The sequence below is a fragment of the Leucopleurus acutus genome (genome assembly GCF_964270905.1).
Source record: "Leucopleurus acutus genome assembly, chromosome: 10".
Lineage (NCBI taxonomy): Eukaryota > Metazoa > Chordata > Mammalia > Artiodactyla > Delphinidae > Leucopleurus > Leucopleurus acutus.
In genome coordinates, this window is record NC_139153.1 from 72,001,253 (window position 1) to 72,025,998 (window position 24,746).

A 24,746-nucleotide genomic window follows, 5' to 3' on the forward strand; every position below is an offset into this window, starting at 1 on the left:
GCATGAATCCAGCCTGCCGCAGGTGATTCCTCTGGTCCAGAGATCAAAAGCATGTAAAGGAGAGAAGGGTTTGGTGCCAGCTGTACCCCGGGACCCTACTGGGCCCCAGGTGAAGGGCCTCTCACATCCTCTGTAGCCGGTCCTCTTCGCCCATTTCCTGAACAGAGTGACACCCAAGGTCGGGGGGGTCTGGAAGCCGGTTGGTCTAATCCCTGCCCAGGGGAAAGGGCGCTCCCAGAATTGAGGCCCAGGCAGTGGTAAGACAGCAGGAGGAGAAGGGAATTGGGTGGGGTGGGTGGGGTGGGTGGGGTGGGTGGGCCCCACCCTGGCCTGTTTCCTTGGTGTGGAGGACAGGTCTGCTCGCTCCACAGGGCAGGGAGCTGGGGTACAAAAGGTGACCAGAGACAAGAAGGCTTGTCCTACTCCTCACCAGGGCCCTGAGTGCCTCATCGCAGACACTGGATTTCCGGGAGATTAACCGTTCCGGGGTTTGAGACCTGGGGGTCTTGAGGCAGGGAGGCTGGTGGGAGGAGGGAGAGAAAAGAGGCAGCCTCCGGACAGGGAAGGGGAGCTTCCACAACCACAGCCCTGGGTGGGTGGTGTGTGCAGCCCTGTACAGACCCCGGGCTCCCAGGCAGGCGTTCAGATGTGGTGGCTCTGTCAGGGGACCACCCCTGCAGTAGGTCAGAGGGGCCCCAAAGAGGCCATTCCCGGGGAGTACTTCTCTGGGAAAGGCCCACTTTGTAAGTCAGATTATTCACTTACATATTACACGGTTTTTCCCCTTTTGTTTTTTGCTCTTCCTGGGCTTTTATTAAAGCCCTGTTTAAAGGTTTTAATCTTGACCTTGCCATGTTGACGGTGCCGAAAGAGGATCCAGGGCCCACCTTTGGACCAAGGTGGTACAGGAGAGCAGTTAAGTACCCAATGGGACCCACCTGGGGGCAGAAGGGAGACTCAGTGAGGGATTCCAGAGGCGAATCTGGTGTAGGGCCCCCACCCACCCAATTTCCCCCACACATCGCCAGCCTCAGAGAGTCAGGGTTTTATCTCATCAGGGTAGCCTTCCTTACAGCTCCCCTTTCTGCATCTAGGACTCTAGCTGTCCTGTCACTTTACCTTGACAGAGCAGCCTCCCCTGGCAACTTTCAGTCTGGGCCGCAGCTTCTCAGAGGAGAAAAAGAAATGGTCATGACTTGTCACAAAAACCAGTCACCCCAAATTTCCCAGAGTGAAACCCCTACCTCTGTCAGGCCTCCCCGACTCCCACCCCAGCACCATGCCAGGAAAGATTCCCTAAGAATTCGACATCATCCACCAAGTCAGAATTTAAAAATAATTATATTAATAATAAATATGTTAAATTACATTTAAAACAATAAATAGAAAAATAAACTGATAAATAAAATCAACAGGTACAAAATGTTTCCAAATTTCAACCAAAAAAACACACAGACGACAGACGAGACAGATGACATAACGAACGAGAGGGTGCGAAATGCAATCACGGGGCCCTTCACAGTTTACGTCGCGGCTCCCTCCTCACCTGGTCACCCTCTTCTGTCCCCCGACTCGGAGAGGAGACTGGGAGACTCAGTGGCTGATACCTTTGGGGACTCCGGCCAGTGCAGGCCCTTCTGCGAAGCAACCCCAACCCCGGGCGTGCGGGTTCGGAGCACAGGAGCGGGAGGCGGAGGCTGCCAGGCAGGTGGAGGGACGTCCCTACAGAGGCAGGTCGGTGCTGTTGTGCCGGGTTTTCCTGGCTGTGCCGTCGTCGCGGGGCAGAGCCCTCTGCAGGTTGGACATGGCCACGGTCTTTTTGAGGTCAATCACAGCATAGGAGTCTGAGCTGCGGGCAGGGTGTGTGGTGGGCACAGGGGCTCGGGGGGCTGAGGGGTTCTGGGACCCCTTGGGGCGGTCTCCACCCCAGCCCTTCAGCTCCACCTGGATGTAGTTGAGCTGCCTGGGGGGCTCGGGGCCCGGCCGGCGGAAATCAAAGTTGAAGACCCTCGGGGAGCCTCGGTGGCGGGTCAGCGGCACAGGAAAGCTGCCGTGGCTGCGGAGGGCAGCCCGGGTGCTGGTGGGCTTCTGCAGTGGGGTCTCGTCCTCCTCGCCTTCAGGGAAGCCGTTGGAGGAGGGTGTGAGCCCGTCCCTCGAGTCTCCGTCATCCCCGGCCTCCTCCCCCAGCTGCTGGGCCTGGCTCTCCCACACGGGGGGCAGGGAGGGCAGGTTCTCGTAGTGCAGCAGCGCGGCCCGGCGCTGGGCGAGGCCATTCCAGCCCGGCTCCTCCGGGCTCAGTCTCCAGCCTGCCCCCAGCCGCAGCCCCCCACTGACGTTCTCGTAGGTGCACTTGGGCCGGGCTGGGCACTCGGAAGGGCCCTCGTTGTTATTGTCGTGGTGGAGCGGGTGATGCAGGCTGGGGCAGAGGCCTTGGCACTTGGTCATGTGCCGCCGAGCCGGGGTGGGGCCCAACACGAACTTCACTTGGCCCGGCTGCAGGAACACCTGCGGGTCCCGCTGTTCGGGGCCCCGGGCCTGCGGGGCAAGGGGTGCCCGGCCCTCAGGCAGGGGCTGCAGGCAGTGCCGGCTCCTGCGGCGCTCATCCTCACTGGCTGGCGTGTTGACGTAGGTGTGGGACTGGGGGGAAAGAGTCCAAGGGCAGGAGGGTCCGAGGGTAGAGAGGAAGGAGAGAACAGGGGACAGGGTGAGAGAAGAGAAGTACAGGGAGAAGGAGCTGCAGTCTCCTCCTCTTCCTTGTCCTCCTAGCCTTCCAGGGAAGCTGCCTCCCTTTCTTGGGACAGGAAGGGACTCTATCAACTTTCTTCCCTCTCGCGATCCTCACTGGGAGGAGATGCCATATTTCCCGACCCCCAGCCCCACCCAGACCCACAGGAAGACGCCGGGCAGCCATGTGCTCACCTGCTCATCGGGAGCAATGAGGGCATGGGTGGCCTCCTCCCCAAACGAGGGGTGTTGCAGGCTGCTTGTCGAGGGGCGCCGGGGCACTGAGAATCGCAGACCCTCTCCCGGGCAGCCAGGGAAGCCATTGGAGAAGCTGGAGACGGTGTAGCCTAGAGCTGGACACACAGGAGACAAGGGGGTCCTTAAACCACCTGGCAACTACCTGCAACCGTGTGTGTGGCATCCTGGGACTCCTCCAAGTGGAGGGGAGACACTCCCAAGGGCCCCAGGGGGTCAGCCCCGCTGAACTGGCAGTCCCCCATTATCTTCACCTTGTATCTGTTCTCCAAACCCTGCCCTTTCCCTCACAGCTCCGCTTGAACCCCACTTCCCCATCACAGCCTTATCTGAAACACTTAAGGCACACCTTGTCGTCACTGGACCGACCCTTCACCTCATTCCAGCTCTGCCACTGAGCTCCAGGGAAGCCCCTCGAAATCAAGGACCGTGTTCCTATTTCTTCTGTCCCCCACGGGCCAGCCGATGGAGTGCCAGACACGGAGCAGGTGCTCAGTGTGATTCAGTGAATGAACAAGCAGAAATTGTGGGAACCTCTCCAGACAGCCGTGGGCAGAGATGCCTGCATAAGCCGTCAGGAAAGGTATATGCGTATGATCCAGTAGCCAGAAGGAAGGAAGCAAAACAGCTCCAGACTGCCGTTTCCATGGAAACCCAATGTCTTCCTGTCTGTTCCCCGACCATCCATCAGTACAAGGCCCTGGACTCCCCAGCCTCCGCTTGAGTCACCTGACTGGCCCAGGCCAGGACTTATCCATCCCTAGGAGTCGTCGGATGATGGATGGCGGTCCTGGAAGCCTGGCTCACCCAGCCATCCCCTCGCCTGCCTGCCTGACTCATGCCTACAAGACTGGTGCTTCCTGGGGCTATGCTTGTGCGTGCATGTGCGTGTGCACTGGGGTGCTGAGGCGGTGGGGGGGGGTCTCCTCACCACTGGGAGGCTGGGGGGCCCGAGGGAGGTCGAGCTCAGCCGGGTGGCTGTTGCGGGTGATGATGACTGGCTCTTCCATCACATTGATGCTGTTGCACTGCATCAGATCCTGGAGGAGATTGAAGATTTCTTCGGCCCGGGAACACTTAAATGCAAATATCCCTGAAGAAAGAGAGGAAGAAATGAGGCTCCTCTGACCCTGTGTCCTAAAGGGAAGGACTAGAGAGGCTGAACAGATGCACAGAGCTCAGGACAAGTCCCTGACCTCCAGTCCCAGGCCTGCAGAGGGGTGGGAGAGGCCCTCACACTGAGCATTCTCCCCAGCACCCTCCAAAGTCTAAGAGCCACAGGAGGAGCTGGCCCCAGGCCCCCGCGGCCCACCCTAACACACTCTATCCATTACCACCATCTTAAGATCTAATACTTCAGCTACATTCCTCCGAGGTTAAATCCTTTTCATAAGGATGTGTGTGCACCAGGGTGAAGGGAAGCGAAGTACAAAATCACAGCGGAAGGGACAGTGTCAGGTGAGCGGCCACTCCACCTCACATGCTTCCCCCATCTTCCTCTGCCTCTGCCCCTTACTCCCCAGAAGAATGAGCTCCGCCAGGGCACCAGCCCTCAGCTCTGTGCCCAACAGCTTCTAAGCTCTTAGAGGGTGGGAGGGTCTGTCCTCTTCACTGCTTATTCACTGCATACTTAGTCCAGTGCCAGGCCAGAGAGTGACTGTCTACTGTGTATAGGCCCCTGGCCTTATGGAGCTTGAAGTCTGGTGCAGAAAGGAAGGATGGGCTGACTAGCTAAAGGACAAACATGGCAAGGCAACCATGTGGCTCCTCCATGCAGCCAGCCTTACAGCCCCTCAGACTCTAAGGCAGCAACTCACGGTCCTGGCACAGCAGGACTGGGCTGAGCACACATGACTCCGGGGATCCAAAGATGCTCTTGGGGTGTTGGGCCGGCCTGGGGTTCTGCACTCCCCCTAACAGTGGGACCCAGGACTCAGGGGAAGCCACTTGGGATGTACACGGGCATGTTCCAAACAAAGACAAACTAGGTTGGGGTATGAGGTCTGCAGGAATGGGATGAGAAGGATAGAAAGGAGGGGAAGAAATAGGGCTATTCTTTCCTCATTCTATTCTATTTATTATAGCTCATTCCAAGATATGTCAAGAGCTTAGAAAAGGTTAGGAAAGCCTGGAGTTTTAGAAGAACCCTGTGTCGGGGCCTAGGGAGCTCTTCTGGGATCTCCGGTGTGGATTAATCACCACCGGGAGCAGAGAGGCCCCTTCCTCCCCTCTCTCTGCTCAGCCAGCGTTAACTGCTTCTGCCTCATGAGTTCCAAAGGTAAGGTGCACAGAGGGGAGGGCTCCCCCAGCCAGTACAACCTCAGAGACACACTGTTGCGTTGGTGGCCTCATCAGAGGAGCTTGCTCATTCCATCCCTGCAGTCACACCTCCGCACTGCACTGAGGAGTCCCTTGTGGGACTCCTTCTAGCAGAGCTTAGGCCTGTGTCCTCAGAGAAGGCCCAGACCATGTGACCCCTTCAAAGAGCCCCGGCTGGCCCCAGCCTTGACTTCATGGAGCAACCCACCTGTCCCTGACCTCTGGCTGCAGGGAGAAAGGGGAAGAAGGCAGAATATATCGCACTGCATCACCCACAGGGGACAGGAGACAAAGATTAACCTCGTGAGGGTTACTCTGTATACCATGGACCTCCCCAAGTCTATCATTCCCACGCCACACAGCCCCAAGGCAGCCAGAGCTCTTGCCTGACCTTTCATTATACACAGGAACCAGGGTATATGACTTGGGGCTCAGTTTGTTCCTACTTAGGGGGCAAGAGGGACCCTGAAACTAGAGTAAGAGAGGGAGGAGGAATCACTTGCTTTCCCAGGTCTGGGAGCACTGGCTCCTTCCCATGGGCTGTGCAACAAATGGCCTCACAGAGCCACCCAGGCCGGAGTTGCAATGATCGAAGACAAAAAGCACTGTCCTGGTAGTCCACTTAGTTCTGTGTGCTCTTGGCCACAACCCTTCCCTTCTCTGGGCAACACCTGCCAAGTGGACAGACTTCCCCACTGTCCCTCAAGCTACGACTTCCAGCCCCAATACCTGTCCCAGGCGCACAAGCCCCCATCCCAGCGTGAGGCAGGGGCTGGTACTCACCCTGGCCAGTCTGACACCGGCGGCCACTCTCAAAAGAGAAGAGGTTGGAGTCGTAGCCATAGCGCCGCAGGCAGAGGTAAGGCCAGCGGACAGCCTCGCGCCGATGCAGGTGCAGCACCAGCTCGCTCTGCGTCAGCTCCATCACTCCGGAGCCCAGCTCCACCCCCTCATCATCCACATTCGTCACCTGGCAGGGGCAGGGGACAGAAGGGTTAATGGGTGAGTCCAACAAGTGTGTCCAGGTCCGTGAGCCACTGGGAATGCCACACGATTACCGGGACACGGATGAAGCAGTGCCACTGACCCACTGCAGTTCCCTAGGCCTTAGTTTTGTCATTTGGGCAGTGAGGGGAGGGGTGGCTAGTCGACCCCCAAGGTCAGATGGTTAGACGTGCAAAGTTAGATGACCCCAAATGGTCCATGACCCCAAATGGTCCAGATGTTAATGGGAGAAGAGGCTCTATTGTAAGTTCAAAATCTTAAGACCCTGGGAGAGTCAAACCCAAGCAGAACAAATATAAAGGCCTCCACCACCTCCCCAACTGCAGGACCTTGCTGAGGGTTCCCTCTCCTGGTGAGCAGGAGAAACCTGGGCCTCAAGATGCCGGGGTGAGGAGGGGGCGCCCCCTACAGGGAGGTGGAAGGAGCAAGGCGGGGGTGCACACAGGTCCACTGGGCCCGGCCTCAGCTTCCCAAAGCAAACAGCAAACACTAATACTGTGCTTAACATGTGTTAAGCACTGTTTGAAATACTTGACACATGTTAATTCACAAATACAGACTTTTGTTGTTTTCTCCGAAAAGTTATAATGTAAAGTTACAAAGATACACTGACAGGAGTGAACATTCTGAAAGCACAATCTCTGCTACTCTATTGCAGCATTTCTTCATTCTTAGTAATACCAAGAGCCACGAAAAAGGCAGTGGCCTGAGCCCGTTTTCCTTGGTGCTGCTCAGAGGTCCTGAGCTTGCGAAGCCCACAACCTCAGCCAGTCATTTCACCTTCTCTAGGGAGGCTGACGCAACTCGACAGCTCGGGCCGAGCCCAGGAGGCCGTGCTGGGAATGTGGGAGAGGAAGGGGCTGTGGGTACCTTGAACTTGCTGGGGTGGTTGTCTGGGACGCTGTCTCTGTTCAGGCAGCTGCAGCAGCTCCCCATGGTGTCAGAGCAGCCCGCCCGCCCTAGGGAAAAACACAAAGGACAGGAAGGTCATCGAGGTCAGCTCCCAAAAGCCCTGCTCTGGGGAACACTGGCCGAACCACCTCGTTTTGATCACCTACTCTGTCTAAGACTCACAGTTCCTCCCTCAAGGAATTCACATTCTCAATCCAGGGCCAGACACACACTGGATAAACATTAATTCAAGTTAGGACGCGTTAAGGATTAATGCTGATGGGGGGATGGAGAGAGCTTCTTAGGGGCAACATTTGATCTGGACCTTGAGAAGTATGTAGGATTCTGACTGATGTAATGATAGGGAAGGGCAGCCTGGGCAGCAGGAAAAGCATGGTTAAAAGTAGGGACCCAGATGAAGTGACCTGCATCAGGAGTTGGGTGCCAGCCCAGTGCCCTCCTCCAGATTCAGTGAAGAAACTGTAGTTGGGAGTCCCAGACACTTTGGCCTGGACCTTTCTCCTTGTTCCTCCTTTTCCACCTCACTCCTCCCACATCATCCAAATCCTCTCTTTTCTTTCCTCACCACCATCCCAACATCCACCTCAAATTTATCTTTTTGATGTTCTCTTCAAATGAGATGTTACGTTATGGTCAAGAGATACACTCAGAAGACTGAACATTTAAAACAGAGCACTACTTTGATAACCTTGAGTTGGTATTTCTTCATTAAAAAAAGAAACGCTGGGTTTGCTCCCCTTTGTCCAAAGGGGAGAACAGAGGCCTTAATATCTGGATTGTTCCTCAAGGATTATGGCACTCGAATTAGAGGTCACAACAGTTGGGCCTGTGCCTAGGATGGAGGTGATACCACCAGGCTCCAGTGACCTAAGGGAGCAAGCAAACACATGGGCCGATTCCCAACCAGAAGTTATGGGTTTGCAACTTTCTGCAAGAAATGAATCAGCAGGATTAGATACCCTTCTAGAACTCCTGCTGAAAGTGTAAAGCCTTGAACAATGCTGACTTGCACCCTCTACTCCTCTCAACTTGGAAAACTCCAGAAAAGTGGCTCCTATACGCAGCTCTCACCTCACCCAGGCCATCGGGGAGCTGACCATGGGAGGGGCATGGGGAAGGACCCCCACTTTATTCCCCCTGTTCTTGGTGGGGTGTCATGGCAAGCAGTCTGCAGAGAAGTCACCTGGATCTCCCTGGGACACACCTGGGGCTCACCTAGCATAGGAGACAGAGACCACAGGTTAGTGGAAACCTTCCATTCTCACCCCCAATTGTTAATGAAACTGACTTGCCGTCAGTCCATCCCACCTGGATATCTGTTCCAGCCCTAATGGGATAGAAACACCAGTGAAGGAAGTGAGATCAAGAGCAAAGGGACCACAAATTCTAAGCCCCATAGGCCCTGAGAGGGACAGACTCCCCTCGCATCAGTGACTTTGAAGTCTGAGGCAGCCCAGGACATTTTAAGTCACCTCTAGACCCCACCTGAATCCTGTTAAAACCAATACCAAGATCACCACCTTACCTTTGCTGAGAACTTGAACTCTACAGAGAGCTTTCTCAAAAGGACACTAAGACGTATTAGAAAGAGCAATGGCTTAAGATTCAGGGAACCAGTAGTCTTTTTTATTGCTACTAAGTATCTGGGAGAGTCTGCCAAATAGATTCTCCATCACCACCCCCAACTCCCACCCCAAGGCCTTAGTTTTGAAGGGAAACATCTGTCAACTGTGGAACTTCTAGCTTCAATAACCTTTAGAGGTAAGTTTGTAGGACAAACATAGCTAAATCAACATTTTCCTCTTCTAGGACAAGCTCCTTCAATCTCACACGTGGAAGCTTGATAGATTTTCTGTTCTCCAAACTCTGAAAGGCCTAAAAGTTAACATAAATTGCTAACAATCAATCAAAACTTCAGTAACCTGAGCCCTAAGTGGACAAGTCGACAAGCCAGTACCCTGGAGATCCTTGAAATCCCACCCTCCTGCTCTGGAAAAACAATGTCATTTCCCAGGGCCCCTGGTGCTCTGCATCCTTGGACACTTCCCAGGTAAAAGGACCCCTACCTTCTTGGTCTGGCTTACTCTCTGGAAGGGGGCAGCAGGATGAGGAAGGTATGCACAGCCTAAAGGCAGACAGCTGGGTAAATACTGGGGCTTGAGCCACCAACAGGGAGTCTGGGGGTGAAGCCAAGAACTACAGGGTGCAAGATGGGGGAGGGCGCTGCACCTCTTCCTGTCCCCTTCACTTCTCTTTAAGATACCAGGACATATCACGACAGCCCAATGAGGGGGGTTACATCGGGTGGGAGGAGGAGGGGTCGCTGGTCTGAGACAGGTGTGGATTGGGGGGTGGGAGTTTGAGGTTATAGGGACTCAAAACGTATGAGAGGGATCAGGGAAATGTGGACAAATTTTTTGGACTTGAGCACGGTGCAAGGAGAATGGGGGGCATGAAGACTCAGAGGAATTTCAGGGCGGTGGAAGCATTTGGGGGCATCCAGGAGAGAATGGTGCTCTGTGAGCGTATCAGGGGAATTTGCAGGAGTGAGGGGTTCTGAGGGCTCCAGGACACATGAAGGTGTGTCCGGGGGTGGGGGTGGGGTGGTTCTGGGGGCTTAGAGACAGATTTAGGTAACAGGCGAATTTCTAGATACCGGGAAGGAATAGGGGAGGTCAGGGCCGCCCGTTGTCTCTGGATCCCCGCCCCCAGGCCCGGGTTTCCACCGCCCGCCCGCCCGCCCGGGGCTTCCTTGGGAGGGAGTGGAGACTGCGGCGCGGCGCGGTGCGGCCTCGACGGAGCCGCCTCGCCCCCGCCCCGCCGCGCCCCGACTCACATCGCCCCGCGGCCCGGGCGGCGCCGGGCCCCGCTCCCGGGTCCCGCTGCAGCAGCCGCCGCCCGCCCGGAGCTAAGGCCTCCCCGCCCCGTGGCGGCGGGGTCAGAGGTCACCGGTAGCACAGACGAGACGCTGCGGGCGGGCGGACCCGATCGGGGGTGACCGGCGCGCAGCCTAGAAGGTCCCTTTGGAGGACTTTGCAGTAGGGCGCAGGGAGCATGCGCAGACGCCAGAGGGCGCTCAGGGCCAGTGACTGAGAGAGCCTGGCGGGGGCGGGGCGGAGCCTGGGGCGGGGGCGGGGCTAGGGGCGGGGCTGAGGGGGACCAGAGGTAGGACCAAAGGTTTCCACTCCCAGGATCAGAAAATGTACCCGAGCGGCGGGCGGGGCGGGGGAGAAACACGAAAGGTTGGGGGAGGAGCCTGAAGGGATGGAAGGAAGAAGGGCAGGACTAGGGACCCCAGAAAGGGGCTGGGGACAAGGGGGAGGGAACTAGGTGGGGGTGGGGACACACAGAGAGGGGCGGGGCTAGGAGACCAGAAGGAAGGTCTTGGGGGACCTAAGGGCTCCGAAAGGCGTTCTGTTCCGCGAGTGCTTGAGGACCCGGCATAACGATGGCTCCCGAGGGTCTGCTCCGCGCCCGGCGGGACGCGGTCCCAGTGCTAAGCCCATGGGCACGGAGGCAGTGGAACCTGCACACTTTCCACCCGAGATCCCTCAAATGCTTTCCTTCAGTCGGCAGCTCTAGGCCCCGCCCCCCGTCCGGCTCTACCAGCCCCGGAGGGGCTGGCAGGGCCCGCGGGGGGCGTGGGAGCGGAAGGCGCGCTCCCGGGGCGGGCAGAGGCGGGTATCGAGACCTGAGAGTGGGAACTGGGTGAAGGGCCTGACGGCAGGGTCTGTCCAGAACTGCCCGGACAACAGCGCGCAGCGAGGGTGAGACCCCGGCGGAGTTCCTTCCCTTCCCCTAAACTCCCAGCAGCCAGACTGGGAACCCCAGGTGACTCGGGAGCCACACCGCTTCCCACTTCGGAGGTGGGCCCCACATGCCCAAGAAAAAACTGGGGATCTGTCGAGAGGGCACTTGGCGGGACCAGACACTTTTCTTCTTCCTCTCATTGTCCCGGGAAACCTTCCATCCCTTACACCCTCCCCCTCCCCCGCCACTTCCCAATCCCTAGACTCTGCCCTTCAGGGCAGGGGTGGGTTGGGAAGGTAGAACTCCTGAGACTGGTTACACCTGCGCGGGGGGCGGGGAGGGGGTTCAGTCTTGTCCCTTTTGTAAGGGGGGAGGGGAATTCTGGAAGGAATCCAGCACGTAAGTCGGGTCCAGTGCTAAGTGGACGTGGAGTTATGCCTCCCTGGGGGGATGAGGGTGAAGGGTGAAGACTGATTTCTGAGTGTTGTTCCTGTGTGGGATGACTTCATGCAAACTAGAACTAATCTGGAAGAGGGGTGCAAGTTTCCTCTGGGGACCCAGATACCCTGCTTCGATGCCCACCCCCTCCCCCAAGCATCTCTTGCCTCCTGGAGCCCCAGGGGAAGTGGCTACTCCTGGCCCTGGGTGTGAACAGCCCATCCTGGCTGCCTTCCACAGGAAACCTGATCTGAGGGACAGAACAGGAAGGAAGCAGATGGGTGTGGAGCCAGGAAGCAGGGAAGGGTGGCACAGGGCGGGGCTCCGGGCTGGGAAACACTCTAATTGTCACAGTCCAAACCCTGTTCCCAGCCCCAAAGCTGGGTCTTATAGAGGCCAGGGATTTGGTGATGCCCTCCTGTGCCCAGCTGCCGTTAGAATCCAACCCAGCTCTCAAAGGCAACCTCCTCCTCTAAAGCTTCCCTTAGCCTTCTAATGTGACCTCAGGCAAGTTTAACCTGTTTGTTTCAACCGTAAAATGGGATAATAGAAACTACCTCACAGGATTGTTGTGAAGATGGACTATATTATGTAACATGCTGGAAAAGTCCCTGGCACAGGGTAACATTCTAGAAAAGTTTACTCTGTTTTTTTTTTCTTCCTAGGGTGCTGTGTATATCTGCCCAGAACCCTGGCCCCATCCTGCCTGGTTTCATCTGTGCCTTACCCAGTAGACTATGAGCTCCTTGAGGGCAGGGCCCATCCCTTTTCTACTTCAGTAGTCACCTCCTATCCCCAAGATACTGTGGCCATACCAGGGCTTGCCCAGAGGAGGGCTGAAGAGATGCACTTAGAATTATCCAATGAAGTTGCCACTAGAGATAGAAGATAGAAGCACAGGATTTTGTCTGTCCTGGAGGAGCTGATAGACTAGATGAGGAGCTGAGAGAGACACAGGGAGCAAAGATAAACATTAGGTGCTAAATCTTGGGGCACCCACTGTACTTATTTCTGGAGCTCAGGGAAAGGAGAGTTGGTATAGGCTGGATAGGCTGAGAAGGGCCTCCCGGTTAAGCGATCCTTTCACCCAGCCCAAGCGGGAAAAGCAGGGAGAGGTGAGGAAGTAGGTTCACTGGGTGCTGCTGAGTGCACGGTGAGAAGTGGTGGGAGCTATGGCAGGGGAGGTGGGGAACAAGGGGCCAGTCTACCCAAAGGCTCACCAGAAAGGCAAAATGCCCTCTCCTTCCACTATGGGCCTCCTGTTTCCTCCATCCCAATCTTGGGAGACCCCGAGTTTGAGCTTCAGAAACTCTGGAGCTGAAAGGTTTGGCCTCAAGCTCTGGCTCTGCCATTTACTAGCTGTGTGACCTTGGGCAGACCATGTACGCCTTCCAAGCCTCAATTGGGCCATCTGTAAAATGGTGATAAGAATACCACCTGATTCACATAGCTGTTGGGAGGACTGAAGGAGATAACGCCCAGAAAGCATTTAGCCTGCCTAGCACACTGTCGTGGCCCAATAAATGGGAGGCGTCTTGTTTTCTGTGCAGACTTTGCCACCAATGTCACTGCTGAACTCTGGCTCGCCCCACCGAGGGGAGAGGCTGACCCCTCCGGAGCCAAATCCACCAGTCAACTCAGACAGCAACCCAGGTCACGTGCCAGAGGAGGACCCTGAGGAAACCTCTGCTCAGGTGGTAGGGGTCCTGCCCTTCCCTCTGAGACCAACATCCCCTCCATCCTTTGGACCTCTTCCCATTTTCACCACGTGGGAGGTAGTTAGCCTTTGTGCCCAACTTCTTGCAGCCCTTTCTCTTTGCAGGAATCCCTGTCCCTACAGCCCTCTCAGGACACAGGGGTTCAACTTCTTTAAGCTTATCCACATGAATACATGAATACTCTCCTAGGGGGTCTGTGTTGTCAAAGCAGAACCTAGGGACTTTGCCCCTAAGGAGTGAAAGGGGTGATTTCAAGCATAAGAAGGAAGCTGTTTTGCAGTGTGCCCCCCCTGACCTGCCTCAATCAAACCATAAACATGGGAGTGGATCAGTTGTCCCTGTGATCTTGAAGGAGGATCCTCCAAATGGAGGGGGGTGCTTGGATGTTGTTCCAGATTGGTGAAGAGGTGGCAATGAAGAGGGAAGGAAACAAGGGGAAGGAAGGAAAAGCCGAGCTCTGCTTCTCTCCTTTTGCTGCGTTTCCTCAGGATCCTGAAGTCCTGAGCTTGGGGAACCCTGGCCTGGACACCAACCAAGTCCCCAGCTGGCCTGGACTGCGGACCCTCCTGCAGCAGCTCCCTCCGCAGGACAGCGATGTGGGTCTCCCTCTCCCCAGCTTTCCTCTCTCTTGCCTCCCTTTCTTTACTTACCGTGGGAAGAAGTTTGGTCCAAAAGGCAGGGGACACGCATTTAAGGCCTAGCTTTGCCACTAATTGGGGGAAGTCATCCCCCACCCCCAGCCTGAGCTTTCACAACTACATAATGGGTGCAGTAACATCTGCGCTGCCCACCACAATGCTTAGTTGAAGAGCAAATGAGAAAATGGACATGACCAGCTTTTGAAACTGATAATGGAATGTACAAATGTAGAGAGTATGGTGGTTAAGCATTTATTGAGGGCCTCTGTGTGCCCAGTCTAAAGGCTTACAGTTCAGCTGGGGAGGCGAGGCAGGAGAATATGGAGTAAATAGGGAAAATACAGTGGGAAGTGATATTAAGCTACAGCTCATTGGGAGCCAGGATCTAAATATATGGAGATGGGCTAAGTACTGTAGGGCTGTCAGGACCTGAGCGATCACCATTCCCGGGGTGGGGGGAGTGAGACGGAGGTGGACTTATGCCAGTTCTTTCCCTCCTTCCCTCTCCTCAGTACCCTTCTGTGCTGTTATCTCCTGCACCTCCCTGAGGTTTCACAACCTTCCTTTGACCCAGCAGCTAAACCTCCCCTCTCCAGTCAAACTTCAACCTTGCCTGCTGGGGCTCTCCCGGTCACAGTGGACCTCTGTTTCTGCAGGAGCGCTATTGCCTGGCCCCTGGGGAGGAGGAGCTGGCTGAGCTGCGGCTCTTCTATGCCCAGCGGAGGCGGGAGGCCCTGGGACAGGGGGTGGCCCGCCTAGTACCTCCCAAGCTTGAAGAATGCACCTGTGAAAAGGTATGTAGCACCCTCCCCCCAATATTCCCCTTCCTCCTCTTTGCCCTCTCACTTCTTCAGAAGGGGCTGGCTTCTGGGACTCTGGAGGGGGAAAAGGGGTTTGGGGATTGACAGTTTGGCAAAGCTTAGGAAAAAGGGAAACCAAATTTAGGGGTTCTTCGTGGAGCCTGCAGTGGAGGTGGGCTTGCCAGAATATGGGGAGAACAGTTAGGTTGAGGCTGGGATGGAAGAGCCAGGAGAGAAGGTAGGAGGGTGGTGTGGCCTCTGACCAGCGCAGCACCCGCACCCCGCAGTGCAGGGAGCGGCTGAGGCCAGGGGAATACGGAGTGTTCACAGCTCGGGCAGGAGAGCAGCGCTGCTGGCACCGGGCTTGCTTTGCCTGCCAGGCCTGTGGCCAGGCCCTGATAAACCTCATCTACTTCTACCACGATGGGCGTCTCTACTGCGGCCGTCATCACGCAGAGCTGCTGCGGCCGCGCTGCCCGGCTTGTGACCAGGTACAGCCTCGAGGGGAGGGGCTGGAGGGGGTCTGCCCAGGGTCCAACGCGGCAGATGCAACGGGACACCTCTTCCAGTACCACGGAGTGGGGAACAGAGAACTAGGAACCAGCCTGGGAACTTTGTATTCCCTTTGCTCTGACTTGAGCTCTGGGCACCTGGGACTCGTTGCCTTTGTGCCCTCCCTCACCGCAAGCAGAGTCTCCCAAATTTTCTTGGACTGAGAGGATTTCTCCAGAGCGGGAACGCTTAGACAGACGTTCATCTCAGTACGTCGGGTGCCCAGTGCTGGGCCTGCTCCTGCGAGGAACTCCCTCAATGTCCGCACAAGAGGCTGCACGGAACCCTGGGTGGGGCGTCCAGGATACCCAGGTCGCACTTCTTCAGGCTGTGCCACCTGCTAGCTGGGGGATCCTGGCTAAGCCAATCAGCCCTCCCCGCATCCGAGAGTGGTTGAGTAGATCAAATGGGAATGTCTGTAGACGTGCTTTAGCGTCAACTGGGTATAAGGCGTGGTTACTGGATGAATGAATGAGTGAATGAATGAATGAGCCGTTCCCCTCTCCCTCTCCCAGCTGATCTTCTCCCGCCGCTGCACCGAGGCCGAGGGACGGCGCTGGCACGAGAACCACTTCTGCTGCCAGGACTGCGCCGGGCCCTTGGGCGGGGGACGTTATGCCCTGCTGGGCGGCGGCCCCTGCTGCCCCAGCTGCTTTGAGAGACGCTATTCGGATGCCGGCTCGAGTCCGGCCCCGACAGTGGAAGGCAGGGCGTCCCCGGGTAAGGGAGGAGAAGGTGCAGATCAAAGGGGAAGGGGGCAGCGGCTTGGCCTGGGCTGAGGGGGGGTTCTCCCGGGCTGGGACCCTCGTCCCGGTCCCACGCCGTCCCGCCCCTCCAGCAGCACCCCCGTCCCCCCCACCGCAACCCCAGACCCGAGCCTCGGGGCCCGCAGCTCTCACCGCGCGTCCCTGGCCGGAGCGCTCCGAGGGCCTCCAGAACCCACCCCGCGCCGCGGTTGAGGCTGCGGCGCGGGACTCGCTCCTGGGCTGGGGCCGCGGCCGCCCTCTGCTGGGCGGAGGCGGGGAGGGGCGAGGAGCCGGGAGAGGACTCACCGCGGCGGCGCGCAAGGCCCGGGGGCGGGGCGGAAGGCTGGGCCCCGACTGGGACTGGCTTCTGGCGGCCGCCCCGCCCGGATCTGGGAGAGGGAGACTCGCGGCTCTGAGATGGGCGTTTCTGACCCGGCCCGGAACAGGGGAGGCGGAGATCGGCGGATTTGAAGATGGGCACCGCGCCCCGCGGAATGCCGCGATCATCTCCCAGGCAGCCCTTCTCGCTACTGCCGCCAGCTCCAGTCTGGAAACCCACAGGGGGATGCTTGGATCCAGCCCGGAGCAGGAGTGTAGAGCTGGGGACCAGGAGGAGACACCCAAAGGGCAAGAGCAGGGCTGCCCAGAGACTCCCCTTGATCCCAAGGAGGACGCTTCCTGCCCCACCTGCTCCTCTTCCTCTGAATCGGAACCCGAAGGCTTTTTCTTAGGCCAGCGCCTTCCCCGGCCCTGGGAGACCCCCGGCAATCTCCAAGCTGGGGACAGCGACACCTCCAGGAAGCATTGCACCATTTGCTAGTGGCGCGGCCCGGAGAAAGGGTGGCTGGGGAGGTAATCTGTACGGTGAGAGAGCAAAACTCTCCTCCCCCTATAAAAAGCCTAGACTGAACGCCATCAGGGCCCATGGCTGGGAGAGGCGGCGAAATGACAAATTTGGAGTGCTTCCTTTTAGCCCGCGCATTCTATGACTTTTCATGGAGACTCTTGGGGAGCCCCATTCCTTAAAGCTACGCATCCCCTGCTGAGTGAGACCCTACCCCACCCCCACAGGCTAGGCAGCCCCATCCTCAGCATCCTCCTCCTGAGCCAACGAAGTGATCACTCAGAGGCCACCTGTGACTGGCGGTGGGCCAGCCGAAGGCCAGGAGGGAGCCGGAGGTGGAACCCGACCAGGGGAGGTTGGAGCTGGACGGCGCTCCTTGCCCGGCAGATGACGCGGACTCGCAGCCCGGGAGTTCTCGCTCCCGGCGTCTTACCGAGCTCAAGCCACTGCGCCCTCTGTCGGCGAGTAGCCAGCGGAAATGCGAGGCCGGAAGTTGCGTGATCTGCTGGCGCCGACAAGCGGCGTGGTGAGAGACCTTGCTGAGGGTTGGGGTGCTGCTATGGCTTCCAGCGGGGCCGGCGTGATCGCTGCGGGCTCGGCAAATGAAGCTCCCGAAATCCCAGACAACGTGGGAGACTGGCTTCGGGGCGTCTACCGCTTCGCCACCGATAGGAATGACTTCCGCAGGTAACCGAGGCACGGGACCTTGGTCGCTCTCCTGCCCTTCGCTCACGTATACATACCTGCCAGGTTTCCTTCTTCGCCGAGGCTGGGCCCTCCGGATCATTTACACCGCCAATATCTCGGCCTTTTCGTGGCTCTGGCTGTGCTTTGCTGAGGTCCTTGACCGGGAGAGTTCCCGTGCGGCCAGAGCGCTCCTTTCAGTCACCGGGCTCTGTCTAGAGAATCTCACCCTGCCCGCGGAGACCCGGGGAGAGGAGGCGCCAACACGTAAACAGGCTTTTCGGCCCTGGACGAGTACTTAATTGGGTTTTGCATTTGACCCTACTCTTACTAGACGTAGAAACGAACCTTAAATAACCATGTGGGTCTTGGGCAACCTATTATGTAACGATCGATGCTCTTGCGATTCTAAGGTGTTTTTGCCTTGGGAGGGGGCGGTTTCCAGGGTGGTGATGGGAAGCTTCCCCCCACCCCCCAGCCCATCTTTCACTGACCAAAGACACGTGACTCAGTGACCACAGGGTTAAAGGGATGCATTTTTTCCAGGAACTTGATCCTCAATTTGGGACTCTTTGCTGCCGGAGTTTGGCTGGCCAGGAATTTGAGTGACATTGACCTAATGGCACCTCAGCCTGGGGTGTAGCCGTAAAGGTAAGCATTAACCAATGTTCTGCCTGTTTTAGGAGTCCTAGAGGCTGGGATAAGAAATAATTTATATCAGCTATTCACAAAATAATAGGTAAGAGACTTGATGTAAAACCCTTGGCTATTCCTAGTTAGATGTGTCTCCAGATGTTCCAAGGGATGAGTCTCTTACCAATTTCCCTCTAGTGATTTTACATTTCTAATGCCACGTGTTGTCTGACTGCAGACACATGGAACCCCTGTGCTGTACTCGAACCTTCCAAAAACAGAGCCTCCGATCTGTGACCGTCACAAGACTTGCCCTGATGGCGGCTGAAGTTTGATTCAGATGGGCACCTTTCCTTCCCTGCTTGATTTCCTTTTCTTTGCTGAGTCCACTCAGAACACCCTTCTCTGGTCAGCAGGTAGGGTTCAGCTAAAGTGTTGTCCTGTGTTCTGTAAAGTTCTGTACATAGTTCCAAAGTTTCTGCAGGGGATGATCTTTGCTCTTGTCCTGAAGAATATTCTAATGGTATTTTAACAAATAAAGACTGTACACAAAGACAGCCATTTTATTCTTTTAATAAGAAACTTCGGCTTACAAAAACAAGGTGTAAAAAGTCAAGATTTACAAAAATCATAAAAACATGATTTATATTTCACACTCGAGAGAGACAGGAACAAGCCCCAAACATGGATTGTAACAGAGATGGTTTGCTTCATATTAAAAAAGAAAAGGAAACTGTAGCCACCGTTCATTGATGTTAGCATAGGATGAAGCATATTGAGGAATTTCCATTTTTGAGCAGTACTAAGGGAAGAAGTCATTTGGTGTTGCATAGCATTTTAGTGCACTGGGTGGGTTTTCCAGGCACCAGGGAGGCATTGTTGCTGTAGTACAGTGGGATTTGAGGGCAGTGAGGTGCAGGTAGAGGCAAGGGGTAAGTAAGCCTGGGCAGTGGGCACTGAAGTGACACTGCGTGAGGAAGCTGCTTCCTTCACAAGGAAATAGATTATTTTCTGACCCTAAAATTCATGGTAGTGCCACTGTCCAGGAGTGTGGGGTTCTTTGGAAATGGAATATGTAAGGAACTGGCATGGAAAGAATCACATAGGCTTAGCAAGGTGTGGACATAGTCACAGGCTCCCCTTGGCAATTTTTCTAGTTGATTTGCTCTACTAGGCGTTCAAAAAAAATACATACTACTTTTCCGTGCCGAGTCTCTTACGGAACTGGTATGGGATTAAAGAACATGAATTGGAAAGGAGGGTCAGTATAAATGCATCACAGTGGCCTAATTGTTAGTTGACAGGTGTTGTCTCTAGCAATCTGTTCACTAAAGGTAAATAGAATAAAATGGTCCTTCTTGATCCTGCTGGCATAAATGTGGTTAAGAAAGCTGTTAGGGAATTAGATTTTTTATATGTTAAAGAAAAGCACCATTCTCTTATGAGCATTAATCAGGGAGGAGGTCCCATCTCTCAGGAGGAAGGAGTTTGAGCTTGTATGAATTCAGGCCTGTGGCTGGCTTAACATGAAGGCAGGATCCTTTAAGAGTCTACACGGGGACCACAGATGCTCTGACAAGTTCATATCTGATGAGGAAAGGTAACATACGGAGAGCAAGGCTTAGGTTTAAAGCCATCACCCCCGCAAACGGTGACCAGGAAGGAAACTTTTAAATCCCTTCAGCCTGCATCAGACCACTGCGCTAAGACTAGAAATACCAGCACCTCCTGTTCTTTATAGGAGTGAAACGTACATCCTTGAAGTCTGCTACCTGATCTATTCATAATTGTGAACAGTTCTATTTGATAAAAATTTTCAAAGCTAAAAATCAAAATCTGGCCAAAATTAAAGACATGGCAGCTTCCAAAAGCATAATTCAAGTTTCACTTAAAATTTAATGTTTTAGCTTCAAGTAACAGTGCCACTGTTGGTTTATAAAGCCATAAAGCTGGTAAGGTAAAGTTTCATTTAAACTGCCTTAATTCCCAAAAGTGATAAGAATTTTGCAGATTAAAGCTACCAATTCTACAATTTCCTCAAATTCTGATGAATAATTATTCCATAAATGAAAGTGCTGGTTTTCATCATTTCAACACATTTCTCCTCAAGGGAATTCAGTTTCACATCCTGTCATACGGTGTTTAGCCCAGGCTAGTTAACACCGTGTGACAGGATGTAAACACATAACATAGTATGACAGTACTATGAAAATCTCTTACACAACCTAGTTAGATTTGAAATAGAAACATGCCAGCAGAATTCAGTATGGAGAAAGTCCACAAAAATGACCATTCACTTCAGTGCTCTAGTGGCTATGGTGTACTTAGAGCAGTGTTTGGGTTGAGTACACAGTGGTTAAAGTCAAAGCCCTAGCCCAAGAAAATGGGGAATTTAAACGTGGAAGATATAAACTAAACTCACAGTCATATTCAGAAGGCGCTTTTCAGCTTTAGTGCTAACTTCAAAAAAGAATCTGAACCACCAGGGAGACTCATACTTACCTGGTAAAGAAACTAAGTGGCCATGGGAGGTTTTATTCCAAAGATACAACCCCCTCACCTAATTAGGCTGAGGGATCCAATTATTATATGTGCTTCGAGTGGTAAGCTTTTTAAACACCCTTTGGTGAAGTCTTGGAAACCTTAAGGTGGGAGTAAAAGGAACATGCTGTGTTTATAGCCCTGCAGGTGAGCAGGCTGGGTCTCTTCCCCTTCCACAGCCACTCGGCACCATCCCAGTCAGCAGCTGCCAGGGAGTGGGGCTGGGGAGCTGGGACGGGTTCTTTGAGCCTTCTTTTTTGCATATTACACAGTGCACTGGCTTGCCTTACAATCTAAAGTTTCACATATAGGGGACTGTGTTCTACACTGCTTCCTGAAATTTTGTGCCAAAGAACTTCAGAACTAATGAAGGTACCATTTCAGGAGGAACCGTTTCTGTTTGACTTCTACCATACGTTGCCCAGCATTAGAAAAACTAAAAGACCTTCTGAATATTTGTGCTCTCCCAACCAGCTGGAAAAGCAGCCCTTCCACTTATAAGATATAATCCCAGATAGGAATACAGTATATGCTTAGGAAGGGGTAGCCCTCCCAGCCTGATTTTAAAAAGGCCTGAGCTAATGATTGGAACATAAAAGGGGTGGTAAAAAAGAATGGGGTACATAGTCTGCCTTGAAAAGGAGACATTGATGAATAATCAAACACAAAGATTTTGGATATTACAATTAAAATTTCAGAACTTGCTGGTAAGAATAATTTGCTTTTACACACACAAGATATGAAATGCTTTTAAAAAGTCTGACACCAAATGTCCTTTACACTATACAGATCCATTTGCCACTTGAAACGACAAGAAGGAATCCTTTCCCTTAATCTTTTCAATCCCATGCAAACCATAATTGGGTACAAGGCACCAAATTGTATGAATTGTATAAAATTAGTTCACAAAGCTTTATCAGTAAGTAAAACAAACTCCATTTCTCCCTCCCTGCCCACCCACATCCCAACCCCAAACACCCAACCAGGTTTTCATTCTGTACTACTGTTGACCTCTCTTGTGTTTACGCTGGGACCTGGCTAGGGCCATGCTCCACTGCCAGTCAACCCACCTCATTAGTTCTTGCACTCTGATGGAACTGTAAGCATAGCCTGAGCGGGGAACTCACACAATCATTGACTCTAGAAGCCTTGCCATTAAAAGCAAAAATAAACTCTGCTATTGAGTCCATAGGACACATTAACACTTCTATAGTTTCCAATTTTATTCACGACATTGTAAGAGACATCTGGACATTCTTTACAGTGTGGCACTGCGCCCATCAGCCTGAGAGGGGCTGGATCAAAGCAGGCAAGAGGTCTGCCCCCTTTAAATAAGAGTTCAGTTCTTGGCCATTGAGGGCATTCCTAATCTTTTTTTTTTTTTTTTTAAAAAAAAAAACAAACAAACACTAGCATGGATGCTCTCAGAGGCAACCACAAGTATGAGGGTCAAGCTAGATTGAGGTAAAATCCTTTTTGAGGGGCCAGGGTGCATTCACCTTGGCTGGCTACAGCAAAAAGTAAACACACCAGCCAACTACAAAGGGTTCCTAGAACGGGACTCCAACTACTTGTCTGGGAAAGAAGCAGGCTCGTAAGGTTCAGTTAGGAGATCTTGGGTTTGATTTGGCAGCATCTAGTCAACTTCTACCCGGTTCTTATTTTCTTCTCTTTACAATGTTTCGACTTAAAGTAAGATGCAACTAAGAAATTCATCTACTTCCAGTATGTAAATAAATTAAAGGCAAAGGGACATTTCCCTCACAACAGCCATTGGCTTATGCGGCAGGAAACTCTTTTCTTTAATTAAAATCTCCATAAATACTAACTTCTCAACAGCGTCTAGTGCTGCTGCCTCTGGGTACCTGAGGCGTCTCACTGCAGGGGCACCTTCAAGTGTGTGCAGCTCATTGAGGTATTGGTTTCTATTCCAACTCATTTTAAATGATTTTGTTAATTTGATACAATGTGTGCTCAGCTAATTTAAGCACTTATTTTACAAAGTCCTTTGCTTAATAATCCTTAATACTTGGTATAAAACTATTTTTAAGAATTAAATTTGAAGATCTTTTAATTTTCTATTAGATGTTTATTTTTCTTGTTTTCCCCTGGACAGCCTGAGGGATGAAGTAGATGCTCTATTAGTACTTCTCCATTTGTAAGTTCTCTTTTTCTAGAATAATAAATATAGCATTCAATGGAAGATGAGGCACAATTTATATTTTCCTTCCCTTTTTACTCTCCTTGGGTTTTTTTGAGTTAATGCGCTTTTCTCTTGCCACCAAAAGTCATCACCAATCATGCCAACTTAAAAATGTGGATCTAGAGGATACAGCCTCACATCAGAGCCTCTGACAGCATGGGCAGCTGTGACACTTTAAAACAGTGTCCAGGTGAGGGTAAGCCCGGGCCAAGCTTGTACAAAGAAGCCTGCAGTAGACAATATAAACCAAATAGCATAAAAAATGCCATACGCTATCGCTTCCAAATAAAAGCTAAATATTACAGAAACCTCACAGTGTTGGAAAAAGCAAGTTTAATTTAAAATATAGTCACTCCTCTTCCTTATCAGGGTGAGCCATTTTCTGTCTGATTTCCTCCAAGTCTCAGTGCTGTCTGGCAGGTCCTATGGGAGAATTCATCTCAAAAGAGGTCAACAGCAAATGCTACAGATCTGCTTGGGAAATGTGGTTCCTCAACATCGCTAAACCTTTGAATCTCATTCTTTAGCCTTTCTTTTCCCAACTTCCCATCCCTCCCCAAACTCCCTTCACATCCATCCTCTTCAGGTGGCAACTGTACTTCTACCTGAATTGAAATGTTAGTATGACATACTCAGTCAAAAGATGAGCATTCAGAGTGACAGGCTGAGGCGGGCTGCAGCACTCCCACAGTGAGTTACGGTTTGCATTCACTTTTACTAGTGAGTCTAAGCGAAGGACTGAGAAGGGAAATTCAGTGGTGCCTGATAGGGCAGAGAGTTTCCATCTGGGCAATTTCATGCCGCTTAGAAACTGACTCAGTTTAAAAAAGAAAGATATATTTTACTAGCACTGGAGTTAAGGACAGGGCACTCTTGCTTTTTTCTCTGATGGATTGAGTGTGGGTGGGTAAAGAAACAGTAGGGATTAGCAGATTTTGGAGGAAACAGGCCAGGACTGTCAACAATAAACTGTTCAGACATACAGGAGGAGGATTCCTAAGCCTTAGAAAAGCAAAAGCTCCCACATGTTGTGAACAGGAAATAAGCTGCAGGTTAAGAAAAGCTGCATGCTGCACCAGGGTGAAATGGGTGACGGGCATTTAGATAAGCCCTGGGCCACTGGCTATCCCCCCACCCCCACCCCCTGAGTTCTGAGAAGGCCTCAGACAACTGACCCAAAGACCAATTTAAACCAAACTATGTGCTTGCCCTAGACCTGAACCAGGGATTTGCTACAGAACTAGGTAGCCAGGAGTGCCCTTAGGCTCAGTGTGCCACAGAGAACATGTCATGTACCAGTTTCTTACTTCCCCATGTGAACTGTTCCTTCTTTAGAATGAAGGGATGTTCATGCCATCTCAGAAGATGTGGTATGATTAAATGACAGCAGCAGCCAGGGAGAGTATGACACATGAAAAACCTCCCATTTCACATGGAGAAATTTCCTCCATGCATCTCATTCCATTCTTCAACTGCTATCCCCTAAAAAAGGAAGTCTGCAGATTTTTAACCCTTGAGGGCTACTTCCTTCGTAGGAAAAAATCCTTAGACTTCACCTTCCGCCTTGGAACCAATCCTATCCAGCAAGCTGCCAGCCCAGGGCCCCTCCTTGCGTGCTCTGTCGAGGGCTGCTCACATCAGGAGGGTTCTGGTGCTGCAAGAGTCCTGATTAGCAGGGGAATCACGTAATAGAAAGAACATGGCTGGATATGACCAATTTACTCCCTCTTTCCTCCACCCAGATCCCTCTATATTCAGAAGCAACTGATGAAAGAGTCTTCATAGAAGTTACTCCTTTTGATTTGTTTTAACGAAGGAGGGAATTTCTAAACCCATTTAAAAGAAAGTTGCTACAAATTTTATGATAGCACACGAGTCACCTGGCAGGCACCTTCTGCTCTAGACCCAGTGACGCAAACCTAGTAATCTGTTCCTGCAGTAAACCTTATTTCCTATACAAGGAAAGATATATAGAAACCAAGAG

At 53.1% G+C, this 24,746-nt stretch overlaps 3 protein-coding genes across 4 annotated transcripts; 2 read left to right on the forward strand and 1 right to left on the reverse strand.

Moving 5' to 3' along the window:
- Nucleotides 1-1,722: 1,722 nt before the first annotated feature.
- Nucleotides 1,723-7,239, reverse strand: FRS3 (fibroblast growth factor receptor substrate 3; the record flags this gene model as incomplete). Of its 2 annotated transcripts, none has more annotated exons than XM_082847716.1 (5): nucleotides 1,723-2,637; nucleotides 2,920-3,071; nucleotides 3,911-4,072; nucleotides 6,082-6,268; nucleotides 7,174-7,239. In XM_082847716.1, the coding sequence occupies 5 exons, from the start codon at nucleotides 7,237-7,239 to the stop codon at nucleotides 1,723-1,725; spliced, it is 1,482 nt and encodes a 493-aa protein (XP_082703842.1). The 2 variants fall into 2 exon arrangements, with proteins under 2 accessions (XP_082703842.1, XP_082703841.1); XM_082847715.1 differs by having other exon boundaries at nucleotides 2,920-3,077.
- Nucleotides 7,240-12,747: 5,508 nt separating this feature from the next.
- Nucleotides 12,748-16,691, forward strand: PRICKLE4 (prickle planar cell polarity protein 4). The gene is made up of 6 exons (XM_082847928.1): nucleotides 12,748-13,100; nucleotides 13,610-13,717; nucleotides 14,416-14,553; nucleotides 14,847-15,050; nucleotides 15,627-15,831; nucleotides 16,304-16,691. Exons 1-6 carry the CDS (start codon nucleotides 12,927-12,929, stop codon nucleotides 16,675-16,677), a joined length of 1,203 nt encoding a protein of 400 aa, XP_082704054.1. The 5' UTR covers nucleotides 12,748-12,926; the 3' UTR covers nucleotides 16,678-16,691.
- Nucleotides 16,692-17,073: 382 nt separating this feature from the next.
- Nucleotides 17,074-18,036, forward strand: TOMM6 (translocase of outer mitochondrial membrane 6). Its single transcript, XM_082847929.1, has 2 exons — nucleotides 17,074-17,388; nucleotides 17,932-18,036. The coding sequence occupies exons 1-2, from the start codon at nucleotides 17,180-17,182 to the stop codon at nucleotides 18,026-18,028; spliced, it is 306 nt and encodes a 101-aa protein (XP_082704055.1). The 5' UTR covers nucleotides 17,074-17,179; the 3' UTR covers nucleotides 18,029-18,036.
- Nucleotides 18,037-24,746: the final 6,710 nt, after the last annotated feature.